This window comes from Apus apus, chromosome 10 (genome assembly GCF_020740795.1).
Source record: "Apus apus isolate bApuApu2 chromosome 10, bApuApu2.pri.cur, whole genome shotgun sequence".
Classification (NCBI taxonomy): Eukaryota; Metazoa; Chordata; class Aves; order Apodiformes; family Apodidae; genus Apus; species Apus apus.
Genome location: NC_067291.1, coordinates 8,951,646 through 8,973,707, shown reverse-complemented (window position 1 = coordinate 8,973,707; position 22,062 = coordinate 8,951,646). Strand labels below are relative to the sequence as shown.

The 22,062-nt window shown below is 43.8% G+C and overlaps 1 protein-coding gene across 1 annotated transcript in view; it reads right to left on the bottom strand.

Moving 5' to 3' along the window:
- Positions 1-20,125, bottom strand: part of ATOSA (atos homolog A) — a 45,619-nt gene extending 25,494 nt beyond the window's left edge. The window contains exon 1 of the mRNA XM_051628164.1: positions 19,705-20,125. Within this exon, the coding sequence (XP_051484124.1) occupies positions 19,705-19,720 (16 nt within the window). The 5' untranslated portion in view covers positions 19,721-20,125. The remainder of the gene's footprint in view (positions 1-19,704) is intronic.
- Between the last annotated feature and the right edge of the window lie 1,937 nt (positions 20,126-22,062).

The following is a 22,062-nucleotide window of genomic DNA, read 5'->3' as shown; positions in this document are numbered from 1 at the left end:
CCAGAGTGAATTTAAATACTACAGTGTGAAAGCACTGACTCATTTTTGGGTGGAATCAACAGGGATGCCCAGCTGTTGGAGTCAGGGAAACCCCCTGAAAAAAGTACCTTGTTGACTTACAGGAAGGCACATTAAGGAAACCCTTCCCTAAGCACTCAGCCTTCAACAAAATACTGTTTTCAAAGGAAGATAAATTTTGTAAGCACTAAAGCACTCAGCCTTCCACACAATCTGAAATTTTCAACAACCAGTAGTCAAACACTCATCTTCACACCACAGTCAGGTGCCAACAAGCCTAAGCAATGTTTTTTGATAGCCAGGATCTTCAGACTCTGAAGTCAGGAACTACTTAATTGAATAAGCTAATTTAAACTTGCACAAATCAGACATCCCTGGTAATTCCTCCCTGCTTTTAATCTCCTGAAAAGTATCACTTTTCAATTTACAGAAAGATACAAGGTGACTACTGAGGAACTTCTTGAATGTTGGAAACCTCCTCAAAGCTACCTATCAGTGTCTATTTTTAATAGATGTTGCAATTTCTCAGTTCTATTGTGATAACAAAAAAAAAAAAACCCAAACAACAGTAAACCAGAAAATGCTGTGGGATGGGGGAGGGCAGAAGCCCAGATGTACTGGGGAAAAAAATCCCACAAACAACAAAACACCAATGACCTGATCCAATTTTGGCAAAAGTAGTCTACTCTATTAACAGACTATTAAAAAACCTGAGCCCTCCCATGCACATGATTAGTATGTCATTTCTTCAGGGACAAGAATTTTTATCATAATCTAGATATGTCACAGATTCATAAAGTTTTGGTTTCATTACGAGCCTTACAAATTTGGTAGGAGTGCCAGAGGTGCTGTCCAGATAGGTGAAAGTTAATTTGCTTTATTTTTAAATACTAGAGAAGATGACAGTCTGTTCAGCTTTCTACGAGGCTGAAAAGACCTCATGGGCCAGGAATTAAAAATCTGCAACTCCCTGGGTAGTAATGAACCTATAGTTCAATCCAAACAGAATAGCCAGAACAGTCTTTTTACATGTCTAGACCTATTCTCACCTGTGCGGGTGCTGAATAGCTTGATGGATGCAGGTTTTGTTCCACTTTGTTTGCATAAAGTGAAAAGTGTTTTTTTGGGATCTACCTTAGTGACATTTAGCTTGTTATGGTTCAGATTTAAGATTTTAAAAAACAGACTAATGAAACTCTGGAGCATTCAGACTTGGTTAGGTTTTTTTCTCCACACACACACACATCTTGGAAAGTACCTTTTTAAAAACTGGGCCTGCTTGAACACTGAAGTTTCAAATAACATACTTGTTTGCTTACAAAATTTAAGTGTCTGCTTTCCCTCTCCCCTTCATTCAACCACCCTGCCAGGCTTGCACTGCAGCTTTGAAGTCTACCAGAAACATCCAGCCACTGGGCACCTTGTGGAACAAAACAAGTTTATGACAATCCTAGATGCAAGACACTAGTTTGAAGTGCCAAAATTAACACTACTAGAGCAAGAATAATAGCAGTGCGTTCATAACAGATCTGTTCAAAACAATTCTCCCTTCTCAAGGGAAAAAGAGAGTTCATGGATGACTGCGCCGCTGCTGGCAGGGAGCGAGGACAGGCTCAGTGAAGGCCAGCAAGCAAGCAAAAGTCTCCCTGCACAGCACTGACCTCAAGTCACCTATTATCCCTGGCCTCCGCTCCAAGTTTATTGGTTGCACGTGTGTTTTGTAACACCCTGTACTGTGTATTCTTAGAACATACTTTCCAGAGAACCGAAGGGACAGGGTTCACCACTTCCAACACAATCTCACCAGCAGCAGCATCGTGCTCCTCAAGATAAACTAGCAGCTTACAGAACAGCAGAGGATCCGACTTCTACATTTGCATGCTCTAAGATCAGGTGATCCATGAGCCAAGAGACAGGACAATAAATTATTAGGAAAAACAAAACATTGCACTAAAAATAGCGCACATGAGAAGTGTATGAAGAACAACGGGTTTTATCCAGCCAAAGCTCAAGGCCCTTCACAGCCTCTTCTGTATTCTGTGCAAAAAACAACTGACATTAGCAAAGACAGATAAACTAATAAAACCTAACTTTAGCTCCTCCTTGATAACTTGCAAAAAGTACAGAGCAGCGGAAAAAAATTGCGGAATCTGGGACCAGCAGACAAGGTATTAATATCCAAAGTAAATATTCAATGAAACTTAAACCAGATTATGCCAAAACGACTTTCTTTTAGGGAAAAATGCTACAAGCTGCTTTCAGAAATGCCAAAAAGTCACTATCTGCTACACATCAGCTACTAGTGTAGTACAGGCAACATTAAGAATTTACCCACATGTCAGGCTTAATAAATACAATAAATTATTATGAATGCTGAGGTTGAGCATCAGACCAAAAGAAAGCCCCCACAAACGTTACAGAATCCAAGTGCCTAAAAGATGTACTTGTTTTCTCAACCCTTTCAGTTACCAAAAAGATTATACTGAGATGTTCTGTTAGAAATCAATAAAGAAAACAAGTTTAATTGCTATCAAATGACAACAACACATACTTTTGTTGTGGAGGAAGAGTATCTTTTTTAAGACATAACAAAGAAGTGTAGAAGAGTATAGTAAAAAATACTAAGTTTCCATATGACTGCATTGACTATTACTGTAAACAGCTGTTTTTTGCAATCACTTATCTCCAAGAACTAATAAAAAACATTTGAGAGATTTTTAGGACAGAACATTTTATTCTTACCATCTGAATTAGTGGCTGATCTTGAAGAGACCATAATCTGGCACGTGAATCTGCACAACAAGCAACCTGCCCTCTTTATCCCCAGAAACACACATACATTTGATTCACTCCACCCTTACTGCTGGGTTGGATCCCCAGGAAACAACATTTAGAGAATTGCTTTCAGGGCAAGTTGGTTTTACTCTTGACAACTATGGAAAAACATGGTCTGAAATACTAAGATTTTCCTCAGAGATATATTCTTCACAGTCCAAACTGTGATGAAGCTGGAAACACGCCCTGCAGTGGGGACGCCAGGGTCGGGCACAGCCCACACAGATGCCATCAAGCTTTCAGCTAGCAGATGGCAGTGCCTTATCTGCCTGCTCAGGGAGGTGCCAGCAGTGCCCACAGGATTTCTCACAGAATTCATCACCAAAAATGAATGTGAAAAATACATAGTATTATAGTAGATTATGCCTCACCAGCACCCAACCTTACGAGGAAAGTACGTCTGGTTGGTGTCTAACAGGAAACCATATTTTCCTGTTATCTTTTTTGCCTCTCAAAACCTCATCTTTTATGTCAAGCAAAATACTTTTTAAAAAAACAAACCAAGAACTCTCAAGCTCTTCCATGGCTTACCACCATTCCTGTTGTCTCCCACTTACTATTGCAGTAAACTTCCAATTAGCCTCTGATTAATCACATGTACTTCCTCCCCCATGCTGTCCCGCAGTCTGGAAGAACACACTTGATGCAAAACAACTCTGCTTTCCAGCTTCTCTGTTACAGTGACAAAGGCTCGTTAGCCTGTAGCTGGGAGCGTAAGTTCATCTGCCCCATCAGTGTTGTCCCTTTGTTTTCTTACAGCCCTCTGTTAGAAGTCATCAATTTCATATTCGATACTTGCATAAGGTCTGAGGTGAGGAAGGTCTTTTGTTCCATGTTTATGTAATAGTCAGCAAAATGTGATACCTGAACGTATCACAGATAGCAAACAATCTTCAGGTACGAACTCCAGGAATTTGCTTCCCTTCTCTTTAAAAATAATATTATGACTGAGTTCTGGACCTGAAGACTGAAGAATTCCTTGATCCATCTAGACAAACAGAGCAATATGATATACTCTGGAAATACACTTCAAGACTACAGTGGCTTAGCACACACCTACAAGACAGACTGCATTCTGTAAAGAAGCTCCTGCCACAGTGTTAAGACCCACAGGCTTAGATGTACCTCGCAAAAACAGCAAGAGATGAAGAAACTGTTTTTAATTGCATTGAGAAGAACATGCTTTATGAGAAGTGACCCGTGTTCAGTAATATACAGAGGTCTTGTTCACAGTTCCTCCCAGGGGACCAGATCAAAACCTGCCTCAGAAGTACTGCCTGGCTGCAAGTGCAAGGCAGTTGAAAGGCCACATCCACCCCACAGGCTACAGGTTCTTCCTTGCTCCTCTCTACCATGTGCAGGCCATACACATAGAGCTTCCTACCTCCTTCACCCTTTGCCCCTTGCAATGCTGTTCTAGCTGCAGTAGGTAATCTTCATGTTAAGTTAAATTAAAAGGATTCAGATAAAGGTGCTCAGATTATAATCTTTTGTATTTAAACTAATGCTTTAACTGCCAGTCATTTCAAAGCATACAGGCTTTCAGACATTTTTTAGAAAGATCTTCTAGGAACTAAAATACTCAAGGCCTGTAGGAATTCATATTCACATTCTCTTAGTTTACATTTTCTCCTTCTTCAGCTGGTCTGCTTTGCCTTTTAAAATTTATTTTAATGTCGTAAAACCAACTAGTCATCTTCAGTTCCACAAACTTTGATAAAACTGGAGAGAAAAAAAGTGTCACTTGCCATGGCAGCAGTGAGGAGTCTCTGGGTCAGGATGCAGAGAACCTCTCTTGTTCAGTCTGATAATTTGCATCAGAAGTTCAGCCATCTGTTATTAACTATTTAACAACAGTCTTGCTTGTTAGCCCTGGTACTTGCTATTTAAGTTTGCAGGTTCTAACTCCTCACCTTCACCCCTTTTGTAAAGCTCCTAATTAATGTGAAAATTCATCTCAGGGCTCAGTTATCTTTCAGGTAGGATGATCACCACTACCTTAACTTGGTCAATATTCTGCTTTTTCACCAAGGACAATCCATACACTTACACAGACACCATCATCTGGAAGCAGCAGCTTTATTGTTAGAGGCATCAATTTGAGAAGAATTTCATCAGAGAGTAGATGATGTAGCTAAACTGCAAGACAGGCCATATCCTTCCCACTTAAGCATATCCCACTATGTGTTATATTCCCAAGTGCCACAGCATCCCTCAATCTTCTATATCCCATCTTCTCAATATTACAGAAAAAAATCCAAAAGTTTTGTAATTTTATTTCAGAGTATTAACAGCATAGACTCAACTATGCATTATAGGCAAGGAAATACTGCCTTTTCTCCTCTAAGCGAACCAGAAATTTCTCTACTAGCTATGTACACTACGAAAACAAAAACTTGGTTCTCATCTTTCCAAGCTTAGAATTTTGGAGTTAAAAATATTTTACTTTATCTTGACTTCACTATCAACTCAAATCTCTGTGACCTAAAGCAAAATACTGACTCTGAATCTAGTCCTAGGAGAGCAGGACAGTCTTGTTGCTCCTCACTCATCATGCTCTCAGAAGTGGGAGGCTATACAATGACAAAAAAGGAACAACATGACTGTTTCTTTTACTGTTCCTAAAACCACTTCACACACAAAAATACAGCGCTATTAGGGGCAAGCAAGAGGCCTTCAGGAGGAAGTCCTTGTTTCACTCCTTTCACAAGGAAATGCTGCATCACATATGCTAAGAGCATTCTGTTCATAGGCACAGCCAGTAAAGTTCAGATCCCCCAAACTTCTAAAGTGGAAGAAAAATTTGAGAAGTATTTATGTGGGAGTATGGAAAGAGAGTTGCAGAGCATGAGAAGACTAATTCACACATCCAAATAACACGACAGTCCTTTCCAGGCTAGCCTTTCATTCAGATGACAAGCAGACCAGCAGCCTTTATACGCACTAGCAGTCTGGTACAACAAGACCTGGTGGAGAGACAGCACTGGCTAGGATGTCATCTCAGATTCTACAAAGATCAGAGGTTTGGTAGATACAACCACACAGGCATAGGATATGATAAAATGCACCGGAGACCCATGTGACACCATCAAAACAAAAACCGAGACAGTTTCGTTAATTCTTGTTCCAATGGGAACAATGCAACTAAACAGTCCAGAAGTGTCTGAAAGTTTTTTTTTTTCTTTCAGCATGTTCAGGAAAAGTCTCCATTACAGATACTCAACCTCCCATGTGAAGGTTTGGTGAATTACACCCAGGCCAGCTTCCCAACTATCAAACCATGTCAACTCCAGAGACCTGGTTCAACTCCAAGAAGCTATGGGAACACTGATGGCAGACCTAAGCCCAAGATAAACAGTCACACTGGGGAAGAACTGTTAAGCACATTTTCTGCCTATATGTGAGGCACCTACTAATGCTACTGAGCTCCCTATTTTTTTTTATTTCCCCCGAGTGACTGAAAAACAAGAAAATGAGAAACAAACCAAATGGTGCAAATGCACTGTTAATAATACAGCTCTTAAAGAATATTCACAAGGAGAAGAGATAGAAACACTCAAGAATTCAAGAATTTTATTTTCATGGACAACACATTAAACATCAGATATATAGTATGCAGGTTAAGTAGGAGCTGATATTCTTATAACTTTATTACAACATCATGTCAGTTAGAAATCACAGCTACAAGATGGAAATTTATGCAGCACTCCAACTAGAAAAGAACTAGCTATCAGGATACTTAAAGACCACAGAGAAAAAAAGCATAGTGTTTGTTAGGAAGTGTGCTCAGGTGAGGAATGTAGATTAAGAATCCCATTATTTTATTTGAAATAAAGAAAAAGACAAAACAAGACGCCCAGAGCAAACTATTTTAATGACATCTGACCTCTTCTACTGCAGTTTCTTTCTGTATTCCTCTTCTCTTTGTGCTTTCCTACTTCATGTCTCAAAACTTTGATGTTACAACCTGTTCATTGTGGGGTAATTTATCTTGTGGAATTTTGTCAGAACATGTTTGACCACCCAAAATGCTCCTCCTAGCTAGTGAGGCTACCTCCAGCTTCAGTAGGTTTGTTTCACTAGTTGCAGTCCAGATTATTTAGAGGGTAGATGGAGAGAAAGGAAAAAGGCTAGCAGACCAAAGGCAGAGAGTGTACTTCATCAGAAATGAAAGGAGCTCTGATAGAACTGAGATGAAATTGATGATGGGGGAGCAACACGAAGCTCCTCGAATAATTTTTCCAATGCTATTAACCTTCACCTACAAGGCCTGCCCTTAAGCAGTTAAACAGTAACCTGAAAAAGTAAAAGAGTTACAAAAGACACAATATATGCTTCTAATTGAAAAAATTCTGTGAGGACGGCCAGGCCCATAAAATTGTTTTTAAACTTTATTTGGTAGGATAAATGAAGACATTACAACTCTTGAGATGTGTAAAAGACTGCTGATTTAAAAATGGACACCAGAGCCTACTATGGAATTTTGAATGCATTAAAAAATCCCAACATGTTTTATAGTTTTAGAACTGAACTGTGTGATACAGCACAATTCAGCTATTCACAAGTTTCTGCATTGTATGTCATGTTATTAAGTTTTAATAGTCTTCTGGTACTCAAAAGAATAAAATGTTCACAGAGTCAAAATTCAAAGGCTTAACAGAACTTCAGCCAAGTATCTAGTTTGCCTCCCTCTCTATGGTAATTTTCCACATAGCAAAATGGCAAATGTTAACATATTTAATATATGCAATTACGAAATTTCACTTTGTCCTCTCAAAAGTTCCTTACTACTTCATAAAGCAATGCTTCAGTGATTGAAAACCAATATTCCCACACAAACCACAGGAGCACACTAGTGAATTTGTTCCTCCTCCTGTATCAGGAGGTTAACATCTAATGTCAGCAGGCTCACTTAAGCTAGGGCTCCAGTACCTTTCCGAGGATTATCAACAAGCTCTAGACTCAGGGTGAAAATATATGCAAGTACTTGGTCAGAACACCATTTGTATTTTTAGAGAGCAGATATTAATAAAAAGGATTGGATAATCCTAAATTCAGCATTGAGTTCAGCATCCAATGTAATTAGCTTTAAACACAGCACATAGTTGAGCAACCAGGAAGCTCCTAAGTAAAATTCTATCTTTTCAGTTGCCCCCAAAGCTGACATATTTGCATTAGCTTCATTTGCCCCAAGACAAACAAGTAGTGGCAAAGGGCTGATAATACTTTCATGCATTGTTTCTAGCAGAATCAAAATACTGTAATAGTTTCCTCCTGCTGGTGAGAAGAAAAAAAAAAAGAGAGAGAGAAACTTGACCTACATAACAAGGCACAGAAGAAACTCGGTTAGGCTTCAGGGTGGTTTTGGGAGGGGGTAGGTTGTTTTTTTTCCTCCATAACAATGAAGAGTCAAGCAGTTACATATGGCTACACTAACTACAGCTGTTGGCAAATTTGACACTTAACTACATGTCTCACTTTTAAGGCTTAAAAAGATCCCCTTCCTGTTCCAGGCTACTTAATACTCTTGCCCTAACAACGTAACGAATTAACAGAGTTAATTTTTAGGTTGCCCATTACTTCCCTTTAGAGGGAGGGTGAAGAGACCTCGCAAAAACCCAACCTTTCAGTACACGGAACGAAAGCAAGAACATATGGTGAAACTGTTCGGTTTTTTTAACGGAGCTATACACAGGCTAAGCAGAGCAGACTTCTTCAGCTCAACCGGAGCAGCAAACTTTCCTACAGACGGATTTTAAACCACGTCTCCTAGGAAGAACACCAACCAAAACTGCAGATTACTCCCAGTTACACAGCACCAACTTGCTTCAAGCCAGGGAAGCCTGTCGGGCCCGGTGCTACCGGCCTTCCAGCCTCCCCCCGCCACCGCTCCCTCCCCGCGCCCTCCCCGCGGAGCCCCGAGCCCCCGGTGGAAGCAACATCCTCCGCCACATCATCCAGGGCCCCCCGGGGCTGGGGGAGCGGCGGCCGGGCCCCGCACCGGCCCGTTCCCTGCCGGTACACACCTTCTCCGCGCCGCCCGGCGCTCCGCAGCGAGCCCCTCTCCCACAAAGAGGCAGAGTAGGGCCGCATAGCAACAGGCCCGCCCGCCCATTGGCCCCGCCGACCGAGCGCCGGCCCCCGGGAGGAACGGCCCGAACCGGCCCGGCCCCCGAACCGGCCCCCGGCCCGCCCCGCCAGGTGCCCGGAACCCGCACCAGCCTGCGCCGCTAACGCCGCGGGTAAACCGCTGCTGGGAGCAAAAAGGAAGGCTCGGAGGGGGGTTTCAAAGCCACGGGAAGGGCCGGGTCTGCCCCAGCAGCAGGCAGGGCTGGCGGAGGCTGCGGGAGGAGAGCGGGCTGCCCGCACCGGCGCACGGCTCTAAGCTGGGCACAGCTGCCCCAAAAAACGCTGTGCGTTGGCACCACACAATGTTCACACGCAGCACCGCCTCTGGAGAGCCAGCCCCGAGCAGCTGCGTACGCGAGGTGACGAATGTTTACACCTGGAGTGGAAAACAACAGCACCAGCGAAGCGCACAGCCCGCTTCTCCCAGTGCTCCGGGATCCCTCCAACCTTGCAGCACAGGCAGGAAAACCCCCTCACTAGCTCTCCTTGCACTACTGTAGCTTTTAAACCTACCTGATGAGAACGCTATTTCTGTATTTTGTTGACCCCCTCCTCAATGTTGGGGTCTAATTTTATGACGTTGTCTCCAACCAGCACGTATTATTTATTCTAGGTGCAGCCTAAACAACGTGTTGTCTGCATTAAACAATTTCATACAGTTCTTACCCATTTAGAAGAACTAAAGTCAGATAACATTGACCACACAAACAAAATCAACAGCAAAAAAACTTATCTCTCTCAGCCCAAGCACATCACAAAACAAGAATGAAACTCTGGTTCTGTAATTAGATGCCATGTAACTATGAGAAGTCCAGCTCAAACTAGATTTCACAACCACATGAAAACCCAGTAGCACTCACTAACCCATACAAGATCATGGAAAACATGCTACTTACTGTGCAGAACAATGACTTTTCCCCACTCAGTTTATATAGCAGCATAATTTAGCTGTGGTTGCAAGAAAACATGGCCTATTAAATAGACATTTTTACCCAAGGAAGGTTGGATACCTTTTAGTAGTTGGCCCACTTAAAGATGGCAGATACAGATAGTGCCTTACAGAAAGTTATGCACATTTCATTAGTCACTGACATTCAGGTCGCCTGTATATTTTATCTCAGTTTGCTTTCCAAGTATTTTTCTTTCCTAGGACATCTACTTATACAAAAAGTCGTTTACAGTTGTCTGAAAAAGCAGTTTTACATTTTTTTAACCAAGCATCATCCAGCCTTTGAAAAAAGTAGTCAGATGATTTTCTATGAAACAGTTATTCGATATCTATCGGAGGAATCGGAGAGATAATAGCAGTATTTATCACTCTGGTACACACAGTATGTTAAAAAGTTTTGCTAACAAGAGGCACAAACAAGAATCCCAAGTCAATTCCCATGGGGGTCAGCAGAGCCAGTATCCATGAGCCACCAGTTGTTTTTACAGGCCAGCTAACAATGTTTTAGAGAGGAGCAGCTGCCCTTAGATGACAGACATACCTAAGCACAATAATGCTCCTCAACAATCTCCCCACATTGGGCTACTGGAGCACAACCACAAAGATCCTTTTCACATCAGATATTCTTCAAATTCAGTAAAAGTAGGACAGCATGTTGACACTCCAGCTTTAAAGCTTACTGTCCTAAGCCAGCTGTAGATACACACAGCTGAGCTCTGTGCGTATCTGTGAAAGAACACCCCAGAAATGGCTGCATCTGGCCTAATAAAAAGCTAAATTTAGAAACTACAATATTAGAAATTCCAAACAAAACCCACCTTGAAGCACGCTACTCATTTATCAGTCTGATCTTATATTCTTCCACAAATTTCAGAAGAGACACAAGAAACATACAAAAGCAGGACATTGCTAGTGTGAGTGAACATAATAGAATACAGTAGCACACAGGACTTTATCCTAAGCTGCATATTCCACCATCATAAAGTAGCTGCACTTAAAATACTAATACACTTGCAGCTTTAGTAGTGTGCAAGATTACTGATAATAAGCAAGATAAACAGACTGTATTTTAACCCACATTTTGCCGCAACAGGATAACATTAAAATAAAAAAAGATGAGGTCATGATAAGAATGGATTTTATGCAAAAAGAACTTCAGGAATAAGCAGTCCTACACATTTCACAAAGCAGGAAACCCTAGCCAAGTATGCTTTATCTATCGAGTTAACTACACATCAGTTCAGTAGCTCTTGCCAGTAGAAATAGTTGGCATCATCCCTGTGTTACAAAAAACTTCAGTCTTTAGAGAGCCATGCCAAAGTACAGGATGTCTAGGAACCACCTAGTTCTGAAAAACACTCTAGTTCAGATTCCAGTCCTGCCTGTGCAGGAAAAGCAAGGTGTGCACATGACCCCTAAAAAAGCATAAAGTGACTTAATGACAGCACAGCCTAGTTGTAGAGACAAGGTAAAAACAAAAGCACATTTCTACCAACACATCCCTTGCTTAAAACCATCATTTTTTTGATTGGGTTATTAATTTGAAGAATATTAAAACATTAAGAACTCATGTAGACAATCCTATCCCTTCCTTCTTCCCCCTTAAGATGCTCAACTCCTCAGAACAAAGCTGATGTCAGTTCTTGATGCTTGCAATGCATGTTAAAGATATAAGATATACCATCCACAGCCTCAGGGCTTTATGTATGGCTTTCCTTTTTCTGATGTTTAAAGTCAAATTTCATGAGTGAGAAAGACTATGTAGTCCATGGCACACCTAGAAAATCTGAAAGCATCCGATGCTAACAGTTCCACTGTGATTTTGAAACAAAATCAGTCCAGATCATAAAGCTGCTTAACGTTTCATATTAGAAGCTTAATTGAGAATTAATACAACCAGCTTGTAATAAGTGTCCTAAAACATTTATGAACATGAAGGCCATTAGATATGCTGAAAATGAACATGGGATGAAAGAACATACAAAACAGGTCAAGCAGCATCACTTAATCTTTTCTCTCTAACAGATCTAAAATACTTTATCACCCTCTCTGCCCTGCCAGGTTTGCAGACAAAGCTTTCTACCAAACTTGCTGACCTGCCTGAAAGTGTGAGCGAGCGCCATGGTTCGTGTACTGATGTTTTTGGTCTAGTGCCCTGGCAGGGAACCAAGGAGAACAATACCTGGCAGGGGAGAAGGGCGTCCCCCCCTCAAAAAAGTGTGCTGACCCTAGCAGCTCTTCCTGTACCTCTCCTTCTCCTGACCCTCAGAAGAGAGCACCACCCTCCTACCACCACCCCCCACTGTGGTACTGACTGTACTGAAGCTACAGGCTAATACTCGCCATCCTCAGCTCTTCACCAAAGTTCTCTCTCTGCCCTTCCCTCACACATTATATCCAGCAAGATGATACTTGCACAGCACCCTGAGAAAGAACCTTAATTTACTGCAGCACAGAGAAATGTGAAACATGCCCTAGAAATCCTGAAGGCTCATCAGTGGGCAAAAAGAATCCCTGCAGGCACAGCACCACAAAAAGTTAAACTAGCATAAGCAATCACCTGCTTGTAGTCTTCCTGAAGAAATGTAAAGTCTAAAATGGACTTGCTTACCATCCTGGTTCCCAGAGATCTTAATGGAAAAAAAATCAGTAAGTTCACAGGATACACAATGTAAAACAGATGACATGGCACATGTGCAACCACAGATTCCCGATTTCAGATACATTCTCTTTTTTTATTATACCTCAGAAGAAAATCCAACTTGTTTTTTGCCTAGAAAAAAAAAAGCCTAACTTTGCAATAGGTTTGGGAAACACACTGATCGCTGCCAAGAGAAAGGTCTAAGTGCCTGATGGTTAGTGTGTACTACATACCTGGACAGAGACTGGATGCCTTCCCACAACATGGAAAACAGTCAAATCAAAACAAATGTGTATGGAGGGAGCTGAAGAATGCCTCTTACTGCTCTTAAAGAAACAAAGGTATCCAGAAGACTTCTCAGTAAGACTATTTTGTTTGCCTTTATTCTCTGTAAGGGTTCTTCCATTCAGAACTGCCCTGCAAGTGTTATTAGTGTTTCACACATGGAGTGCTTCCTTCCCTGTGTGTTCATCTGCCTCCTCTGATTCATAAACAGCTCTTCTCCAAATTATCCTTGAGAACATACTCATCCTAACACATTACATCTTTGCATTTTGAGTCACCATAATGCAGTAATACCACCCCATACAGCAACTTCAAATAGTTTTGGTCCCTAACCTAACATTAAAAGGTAATGCAACAATCACGAGCAAAAATAACTGGTCAGACCCATTTAACAAGGAAGAAAAGATATCAATACAAGCAACTTAAGTATAAACATTTGGTGAGAATAACACTGAATTGTTAAGAATAGCTGGAGAATTCTCATGACTCTTACAACCCAATTACACTGTTCATGAGTAGCTTTATAAAAATCTCTTTTAATCTTGGCACAGTTACACATACAGATCAAGAATAACTGCACATGGTTTCAGCTGTGTGCTTATAGCCCTATTCGTCCCACCCTCTACTGGACAAGCAGAAAAAAGAATATGTAATGAATGTGAAGTCTTCCAAAGTCCAACTACCTACCCAAGTCCAAGAGGCACTCTTCTGTATTTGCATTCACACAGATTTACAGACATCCTTAATTGCCTACTTCTACATGAAGATTTTGTACTCTGGCAGTACAAAGGTAACTATGCAACTCTGCATGCCCTCTAAAACAATCTAAACTTAAAAACTGGCCTCTATCTAAACATTAAATACAAATGACCTACAAAGACTGAACAATTTACTACCACCTTGAAAGACAATTATATGAGACACCTTCAAAAACCTAAAAACCACAACTTACCAAGTATCGCATCAGAACGAAGAAAGTAGTTATTATAGCTATAACTACAGTTAAACTGCACGACCTTATTGACTAAAACAACAGCTAGTAATTGCTGGGCTGTAATCCTAGACTTGTTGCTGATAGGATAAAGGCTATGGCTATTTCACCACCATTTAACACTTGCTATTAGTAGACCTTTGTCAAAACAAGGCAGAAGCATTTTGTAAACAGAAGTAGACAGAGCAAGTTCTTTGAACAAATGTCATATAGCTGGTTTGTCCCCATCAGTTACTCTGTTTTCACATAAGATTTCTAATTTTAATGAACAGAATTTCATTTGGCAACAAACTCACATCTCTCATGAGAATCTTTTATTTATAAATGTTGGTTTATTTTTAAAACCATTTAGAAACTGGCAGACCTCAGATCCAATAATAGTTTCAACACTGCCCTTAACAACTAAGTCTAATCTAATATGCATCAGCCCAGGGATCTGATCCCACACGCCAAAGTTTCTCACTTCAGCAAGTAAAGAAAAAGGTCAGAAGGGTCACTTATGCCAAGCCCATATAAGTGGGCCATATATCTGTAAGCCTCAAAATATCTACCTAAATGCCACTCCAACAGCATCAGTTTCAGCAACAAGAGCCCCTTTGAAGGCAACTAGTAGGGACAACTTCAACCAAACAATAAGGCAAAAAGTTGTTACTAGTGTGATTTGTTCCTTAGTGAAGAACTCTCACTGTTGACCATGGATAAAGCACTCTTCCAACCCAAGTGCTACTTCTACAATAGGAGCCCTTGCCTCACTGTCGACGCCAAGTACAAGTTGCAGAGCAGGTAGGAAAACTAACATAAGCAGATATATTTCAACCCCAAACTTAAGATTTTCCAATTATACAAATTAATATCCCTAGATCTGGGGGGGGGGAAGGTAAGCCCCAAAAACTTCTTCTAGTTCATTTTTTTCAGTAGAAATTTAATAGAATAGCATTTATTCCCATTTATTGGGTGCAAGGACAGAGTTGTATTGAAAGGATCTAGACCCTACCCTAAATTAAAAAAAAATAAAAATCTTATATTCCTGTTCACTCATCTTGATCCACTGCATCTATCTATTATGTGTTATCAGGACAAATCTGGTGTCCCCAAAGATCAGAGCTAGATGACTTAATGCCTTATAAATGGAATTCGAGAGCAACATCCTGACCGCCTGACAGTACGCTTGTATTTATTTCTTACCCTGAAGAATTTTAGGTTTTTCTTTCTTTGAAAGAATAAGCAGGTTTTATTTGAAAGGAAAGCACACGGGAGAAGAGACACACTCCCACCCCTGGGTGGCCACCAGAGCTCACCTCCCTGGCCACACGCACCTCCTCGCACGTGCCCCGGCGCAGCAGAGCGTGTTTGCCAGCACGGCTTCCTCCCGGGCCAGGCAGCAGCGTCACCTCCAGCTCATTATCACCCAGCCTGCACCTACCTGTGGCAACCAAGCCCGAAGCATTGCCCAAACACTTTTGGAGTGACAGCTCCCCTAAGCAGGAAGCACCTCATTTCCAGCTTATTACTTTGTTTACTGGCTACATCGCTCTGCCATGGAAAAGTTTAAGTACGGCGTGACATTTCACTGAGAAGACATTATAAAATTAAAGTGTCTGTATCACAGTGCAATATAGGATGCTAAAATACCACTCAGCCTTTTTCAAAAGACATCTCAATTCTTGATCTGCATACTCTGTGGCACTTCATCTCTGCTAAGTTTTCCACTAAATCTTTAATGGAGTTAATGTAGTGCACAAAACTAAGTTTTGTTTTGAAAAACAAGGACCTTATCCAGATGATCTAACTTATCAACTAACTCCACAACTTCTAAATACATTAGTTCAGCTCACTTCCCTTAGTCCCATGCCTCCTCTTCCTTCATAAAAATTTAGAAGCATTCCATCAACTGTTCATCTTCATTAATCTCTCCTCCAGCTTTCCTCACAGATACATCCAGAGATCCTTCAGCTACATTTCCAACAGGAGGTAGTAAACAGCCTTTTGTTGAATCCGAGATGTTAGCTCTTTCCATGCTAACCAGCCAAATAAAGTACAAGGAAGTCTCTTAACCCAGTTGCTACAAACAGGTCCAGAGGCACATAACAGAGTTTGACTTGCAAAGGCAAAAGGAGAAGAGAAAAAGCAATCTTCAGACAGATTGTTCCTCTCTCCTAGACAGAAAGCCATTTCTTCAAATTAGGATAATCTCTAGGAGAGAATTAATGCTTCAGAAAGTAAGAGACAACTGCTTTTGCTTAGTTTGTAAGTGAAAACAGAATGGTCTCTACACAGCACACAGCAGAGGAATAAACACAGAAAGGTAATAAAGAAGTAAGAAAAGACTAAAATAAGGTGATAAAACCCAGCCACCATGCACTTAGAGACAAACAAGCCTGTCTTCCTCCTTCAACTGATCATTCATGCAGTGAGGGGGAGGAAGGAGGAAGGAGCAGTAACTAAGCTATTTAGACTATAGTAAGACTTTTGATGTCTTGTAACATTCCCACAGTAAAACATGACTATACTGTAGCTTCATCAAAACCACAAGATTTTTTCCAGTTGTGCACCAAGTGTACTCTAAGAGTGCACGACAAGCCTTCCAAGTTTGGCAGTAAACTATCACCCTGACATTATGCAATGTTTTCATTAACTCCGATGGTGAAACAGTGTGTTTATATAGTTTATGAACAAAGCTGAACTAGGAGAGTTTGCAAGCAGTCTGCTATGAAGTCTAGTGCTGTCTTCCAATCTCAATAAACTGGCAACATGATCAGAAGTCATTAGAACGAAGTTCAATAGAAGCCAGAGCAAAGCTCTGCACTTGAGAAAGGGAACAGCAGTCTAAACATGCAACATGAAGCAGCTGACCAGGCAGCTGTACTGCAGAACCTAAACCATCATGTTACCATAGATCAAAGCTAGGTAAGCTGATACATTGTTACTGCAGAAAGAGGAAAAAAAACCATAACCCAAACATTACTCCAAAAACGCTGTGTAAGAAAGGGAGCAAAATCCTTCTTCACACTGGTAAAGCCTCAGCTGAAGCAACATGACCACTGTATTTTAAGATGCTCCAACACTTCACTTTAAGAACAGCAGAATGGGAAAAGTAAAGCCAAGCCACAGCCCTCAGGATGTTACTGCATTCTCTAGACATGGTACAGAGGTAGTTATGTGAATGTCCTTAGAGCAGCCACTGCCCTTCTACACTGACACCCCACCTGATGGGTATGTCCTGAGCAGTAATCATGAGACATGTCCTGTGAATGCCTCGTGCCTCTGCATGGTAAAGGAATACATCCACATTTCCACCTGCACTTTCAAACCTTTCTTTCTCGATTGCAAAACTGCTTCATGGATGTGCTACACAGCAGTCCACATTCCATCCCCTCCATACTGCTCTCATATATTGAATGTTTATATCTATAATTTTCAAACTTTCCTTATTATGAAGGAAACTAAGTATCTTAGGGCCAAATTTCCTTTTTTTGTTTCTGCTCACCCCTCTCACCTCCTTACAATATTCTATAACAGTTGCCACAGATAAAAGGGTGGATGCACATTTAGATCTCCCCCCTCTTCTCCTGCACCATTACTGTTGGTGGTAACAGGAATCTTAGTGGTAGCATGACAAAGGCCAATCCATACCCTCTTCCAACATGCCTGGACATTACAATCTTATTAAATAGAGTTTTAAGCTTAATTCTAACTACAAGAACTACATCCCTCTGCTCTAAATTGATTCAGATATAATTATTTGTAAAAAAAAACAAAACAAAACCAAACACCTATTTTTAAGTCTCCTTCTTTGTCACTTGGTGTGTGGATTTGCATTCTTCTCAGGATTTTGAGGGTCTATAGAGAAGTGAAGAGTGTAGCAAGCTGAGTGCTCTGCTCCTGCCCTGTCCTCCGCTATTAATTTGCGACGATTGGAAGCAGGTGACTCCACACTTGACTGCCTGTATCCTGTGGTGCAGCTGCTATGCAGAGAGCAGCACATGTAAACATTTGCATGATTTGCGACTCCTAAGCGTCTCTGCAGGCCGCATGTGGCATGTAGGCAGCACTTTCACAACTCCCTTTGTGCATGGGATTGCTCTGTTACATTAGCACACAGTTTAGCTAGAGGTATTTACTAAAATGGCTGGAGATTCCCTCCAATATTTGCCAAGATCCAATATTTATTTCAATAATTTTGTTAATCATCTTAAAAGGATTTCAAGGGTTTCACCCAATGTGAGATAAGACTTTTTACAACAGATAGGGATCTCGATTTATGAACTATCAGCTTAGAGAAAGGAAAAAAAGAAAAAAAGACAACCAGCCAAACAATCTAAAAACTTGCTTCCTTTATAAATTTGCTCTCCACTACATCAGACTGGTTTAAAAAAAGTATCTGATCACTTATCATACAGCAACTAAAATTTTTTCCAGCTTTTAAACTTTTTCTGCCAAAAAATTAAAGAAAATGATAGGTCGTATAGAGGCCTTGAAGTGCTACAGCAGAAGATTTTAAAACTGCAAATATTGACTCGGGGTTTACCTGGCTATTTTTAAATTTTATTTCACCTTGACAGTAAATAGTTTTCAAACTTCAGGGTCTGGTATTGAAATCTAAAAAAATTCTAAAAACAACCTGCCTTGCTGCAATCGATCAGGTGAAGGTTTAAGCAATTAAGAAACAAGGTGAAAAGCAAAAAGAAAAGCCCATTTCAAATCCCCAGTACTTAAACCCCATTAATTGATGGATATGTTTATGATAATTTCTGTTCTATCATCACACCATGTAATCCTTACAACATACACATACAAGAAATCCACCTGAGTGATCATTTATGTGGTGTCACTATTAGCAAACATGTAATTAACCAACCTAGTTATGTCACGTGTTAGCCTTCAATACAGGGATATCTAAGGTGTATTAAAGCATTTATCAAAATATCAAGGTGACTATAACACACAACACACACACAAATACGTGTTTTTTAAAACCAAAAGGAACCAGGTAAATAATAGAATCATCAAAACTTTAAGAAACCCAAATATCTAAGCAGGGGTTTGTTTTTTTTAATAGCACTCAGAATTATATGATGTGCACTCAGAAGATTTGTTGAAAGAAATAATCTTGCTTTAACTAATAGGAATCGATAATCACTGCTCATGTGGATGAAAATAGTAGTGACATATTTTCAACTCTAGGGGCATCAGGAGTTGTTGCTATACTGCAAAAGAGCTCAAGTGTTATGTACGTAGACAGCCGAGTTTATTTTTCTGTGAAACCATATGTCAGTATCAGTAAATCCAGGTAAGACTGTAACCAAATGATCGCGAAAAAATTAGAATTTCAGCATGCTTGTTATGATACATCTCCTTTATAAGGGAAACAAACAACCACTGTCAGGTTATAAAACAACACAGATGGAAGTTATGGTTATTTTCAGCGTGTTTTTCAGCTACATTGTCACATTTCTGGCATTGTCTGGCGGTGCCCGATTTGCCTTTGCCCGACTCTCCCCTCAGCACTGCAGGGCTGTGCTAACAAGCTGACTGCGTTTGATACACAAAACGCAGCACTCCCAGAGCAAAAGGAGTTTGCCATGGTGTTTGTCACCCTTCCAGCCAACCAAGACAATGGGAAGCCGGAGGGCAGGCAGGACACGGGGCTGTTTACCCCTTCGGAGGGGACCCTCCCGGTACCGCGCGCGTTCCCCCAGCTGAACCCGAGCACGGCGATTCTCTCCCATCCCCCAAAATGACAGTGGAGGAAATAAGGAAAACGGAGCGACAGCACCGAAACAAGAGACCAGGCTACTTCTAACCCCCGAACCGAAACAAATGGAAAAAAAATAAATATCTCGATAAACCATTTACCTCGTTCCGGCTTCATTTTCTCCGCTTCCTCGCAGACGCCTGGCAGGAGCCGAAGCGCTCCGCTGCTCCCCCCTCGCAGTCTGGCTGTGGCTGCCTCCAGCGAGCGATATTAAGTATTTTTCGCGTGTGAAAACAATGAGCCGGAGGGCGGCCCGGGGGCTGTCCCGCCCCGGTGCGCGGGGCCCGCCGGCGGGCGGGCTGGGGGCGGCCGGCCCGGGCAGGCTGAGCACCGGCGGCCTCTCCCCTCGCCCGGCCGGGGTGTCCTTCCCTGACACGGCGCCGAACGGGGCTATTTATAACCTGCCGGGGGAAAAAAAAAAAATCCCACAACAACAGACCTCGGTTCAGCCCCGGCCGCGCCGACTCTGAGTCAGGCCGGCCCCGGGCGATGGCAGCCCCGGCCGCGGTCCCTCCCCTCCCTCCTCCTGCCCCGCCGAGGGCAGCGAGCGGCCCCGCCGGGCCCCCTGCCCCGTCACCGCCCGGCGGCTGCCGGCGGGGGGCTGCCCGGGCCCTGCGGCCCCGGCACCCGCATCCCCGGCCCCGCCACCGCCGCCCGGGCTGCCGGGCCGTGCCCCCCGCGCTTCGCCCCGCTCAGACAGCCCGCGCCTGCCGCCGCGGAGCGCGGCTCTCCATGGCTCTGCCTCCTGCCCTTCCTCCTCCTCCTCCTCCTCCTCCTCCTCGCCGCTGACTAACTCCCCTCCTCTCCGCCGGGCACTCCCCGCCTCCCGCCGAGCGGAGCACACACATCACAGCCCGGCGGGCAGGGCAACTTAGCGGCGGGGGACCCGCCTCGCCGGCCGCCAACAGGGGGAAGCGAGGCCGCCGGGAGCGCGGGACCCCGCCGCGCCGCCCGCCCGCCCCGCGCCGCGCTCATCCCGCCCCGGGCCGGGCCCAACGGCCGCGCCCCGCCCCCCGCCCCACGTGACCGCCGGCGGCCAATCCCCTCCCCGCACTTCCTGCCTGGCTGCCCGCCCGCCGAGCAGTTCGGTTGTCATGGCAACACAGCGCCGGCCCGGCCCGGCGGGGCCCCGGTGGCGGCGGGCCGGGCCCGGGCCCGGGCGGGCGGCCTGAGCGGCGCCGCTGCGGTTGAGCGGTTCACCCAAGTGGCATTTCTCCCCTCCGCTTTGCCCCCCGTGGAGGGGAGCCGCCTCGCACTCACCTGTCTCCCGCGGCCCCTCAGCCCGCTGCCGCGAAGGGCCTTCCCTCCACCGCCGTCAGCCGCTTGCCCGCTCTCCCCCTGCGCCCTGCCCCGCTGCACGGCTGCTGTCCGGCTGGCTCCCCGTATTTGCAAAGGAGCAACTGCCCATCGCTGCAGGATTTACCTGGGTATATATATATATGGGCGTCCGCTGAGCAGTGATTCAAGGTGTGAACTGCCCGAGCCGGGGGAGGTTGTGGCCCCCCGCCCGCTCAGCCGCCCGGCCCGAGGAGCTGCCAAGGAGGGGAGGACGCCCCGATGGCGTCCCTGGCCCCGGGGGAGGCCGCTGCCCTCATGCCTTCCCCTCGCAGCCCCTGCCTGGCAGCGCCGCGCTTGACGCTCACTTTACACTGATAACTATTTTGTGCGGAGAAACAATGAAGTCAGCTAGGCTGCGGTTACACAACACCCTGTAATCCGGCAGAAATGCAGGCTTACCCGAAAGGGCCAGGCCTGTGCCATCCCTCCTTTGAAGGCCTGCCCTGGCAGAGCAGGCCAGGAGCCCGGGCTGCTGGAGGCAAACCTCCCTGCTGCCGCAGTCCCGGCTCGCTCGGGGTGCAGGCACCTGCCAATGCTGCCACAGAAAATGGGGGAACAGGGCTCCCTCTTTCAGCAGCGGCACGGGTGGGCTAAAGTGGCTGTGGTGTCATGGCCTGGTGGCAGCAGAGGCAATGAGTCCCCTTTCAGGGGAAGACCCTAGTTCACCTGGAGACTGTTCGGGGCCAAGGAAGCCCCACAGAGAGCCCGATTGTTTTGAGTTGGTCTCGGTTGGAGAAGACAGACGGAATGATACAGGCCTCTCTGGCTTTAATGGGGACCTATAGCTAGGATAGACCCAGACAGTGTGCACCTCCAGTCAGTACAGGGGTGAAGAATTGCCTGAGCAATGTTTACAAACACTTCCAAGATAGACACTGAGACCTGTGTGGGGCACTGACTCCCTACAAGAAGGTAATTTATAAATACGCACACCTTCTGCTCTCCCTGTAGAGAAACAGTGTGTGTGGGTCAGTAAACTCCCCACTCTTCCTGGTGTGCCAGGGTCTCTACAGATGCATAAACTGGGATCTGCATAGCCACCCTGTCCTCACAGCTGGCCGAGCAGCCACTGGAGGTATTGCAAAGTACGTAAAATTTTAGAAAAATTCAATTCTGCACTG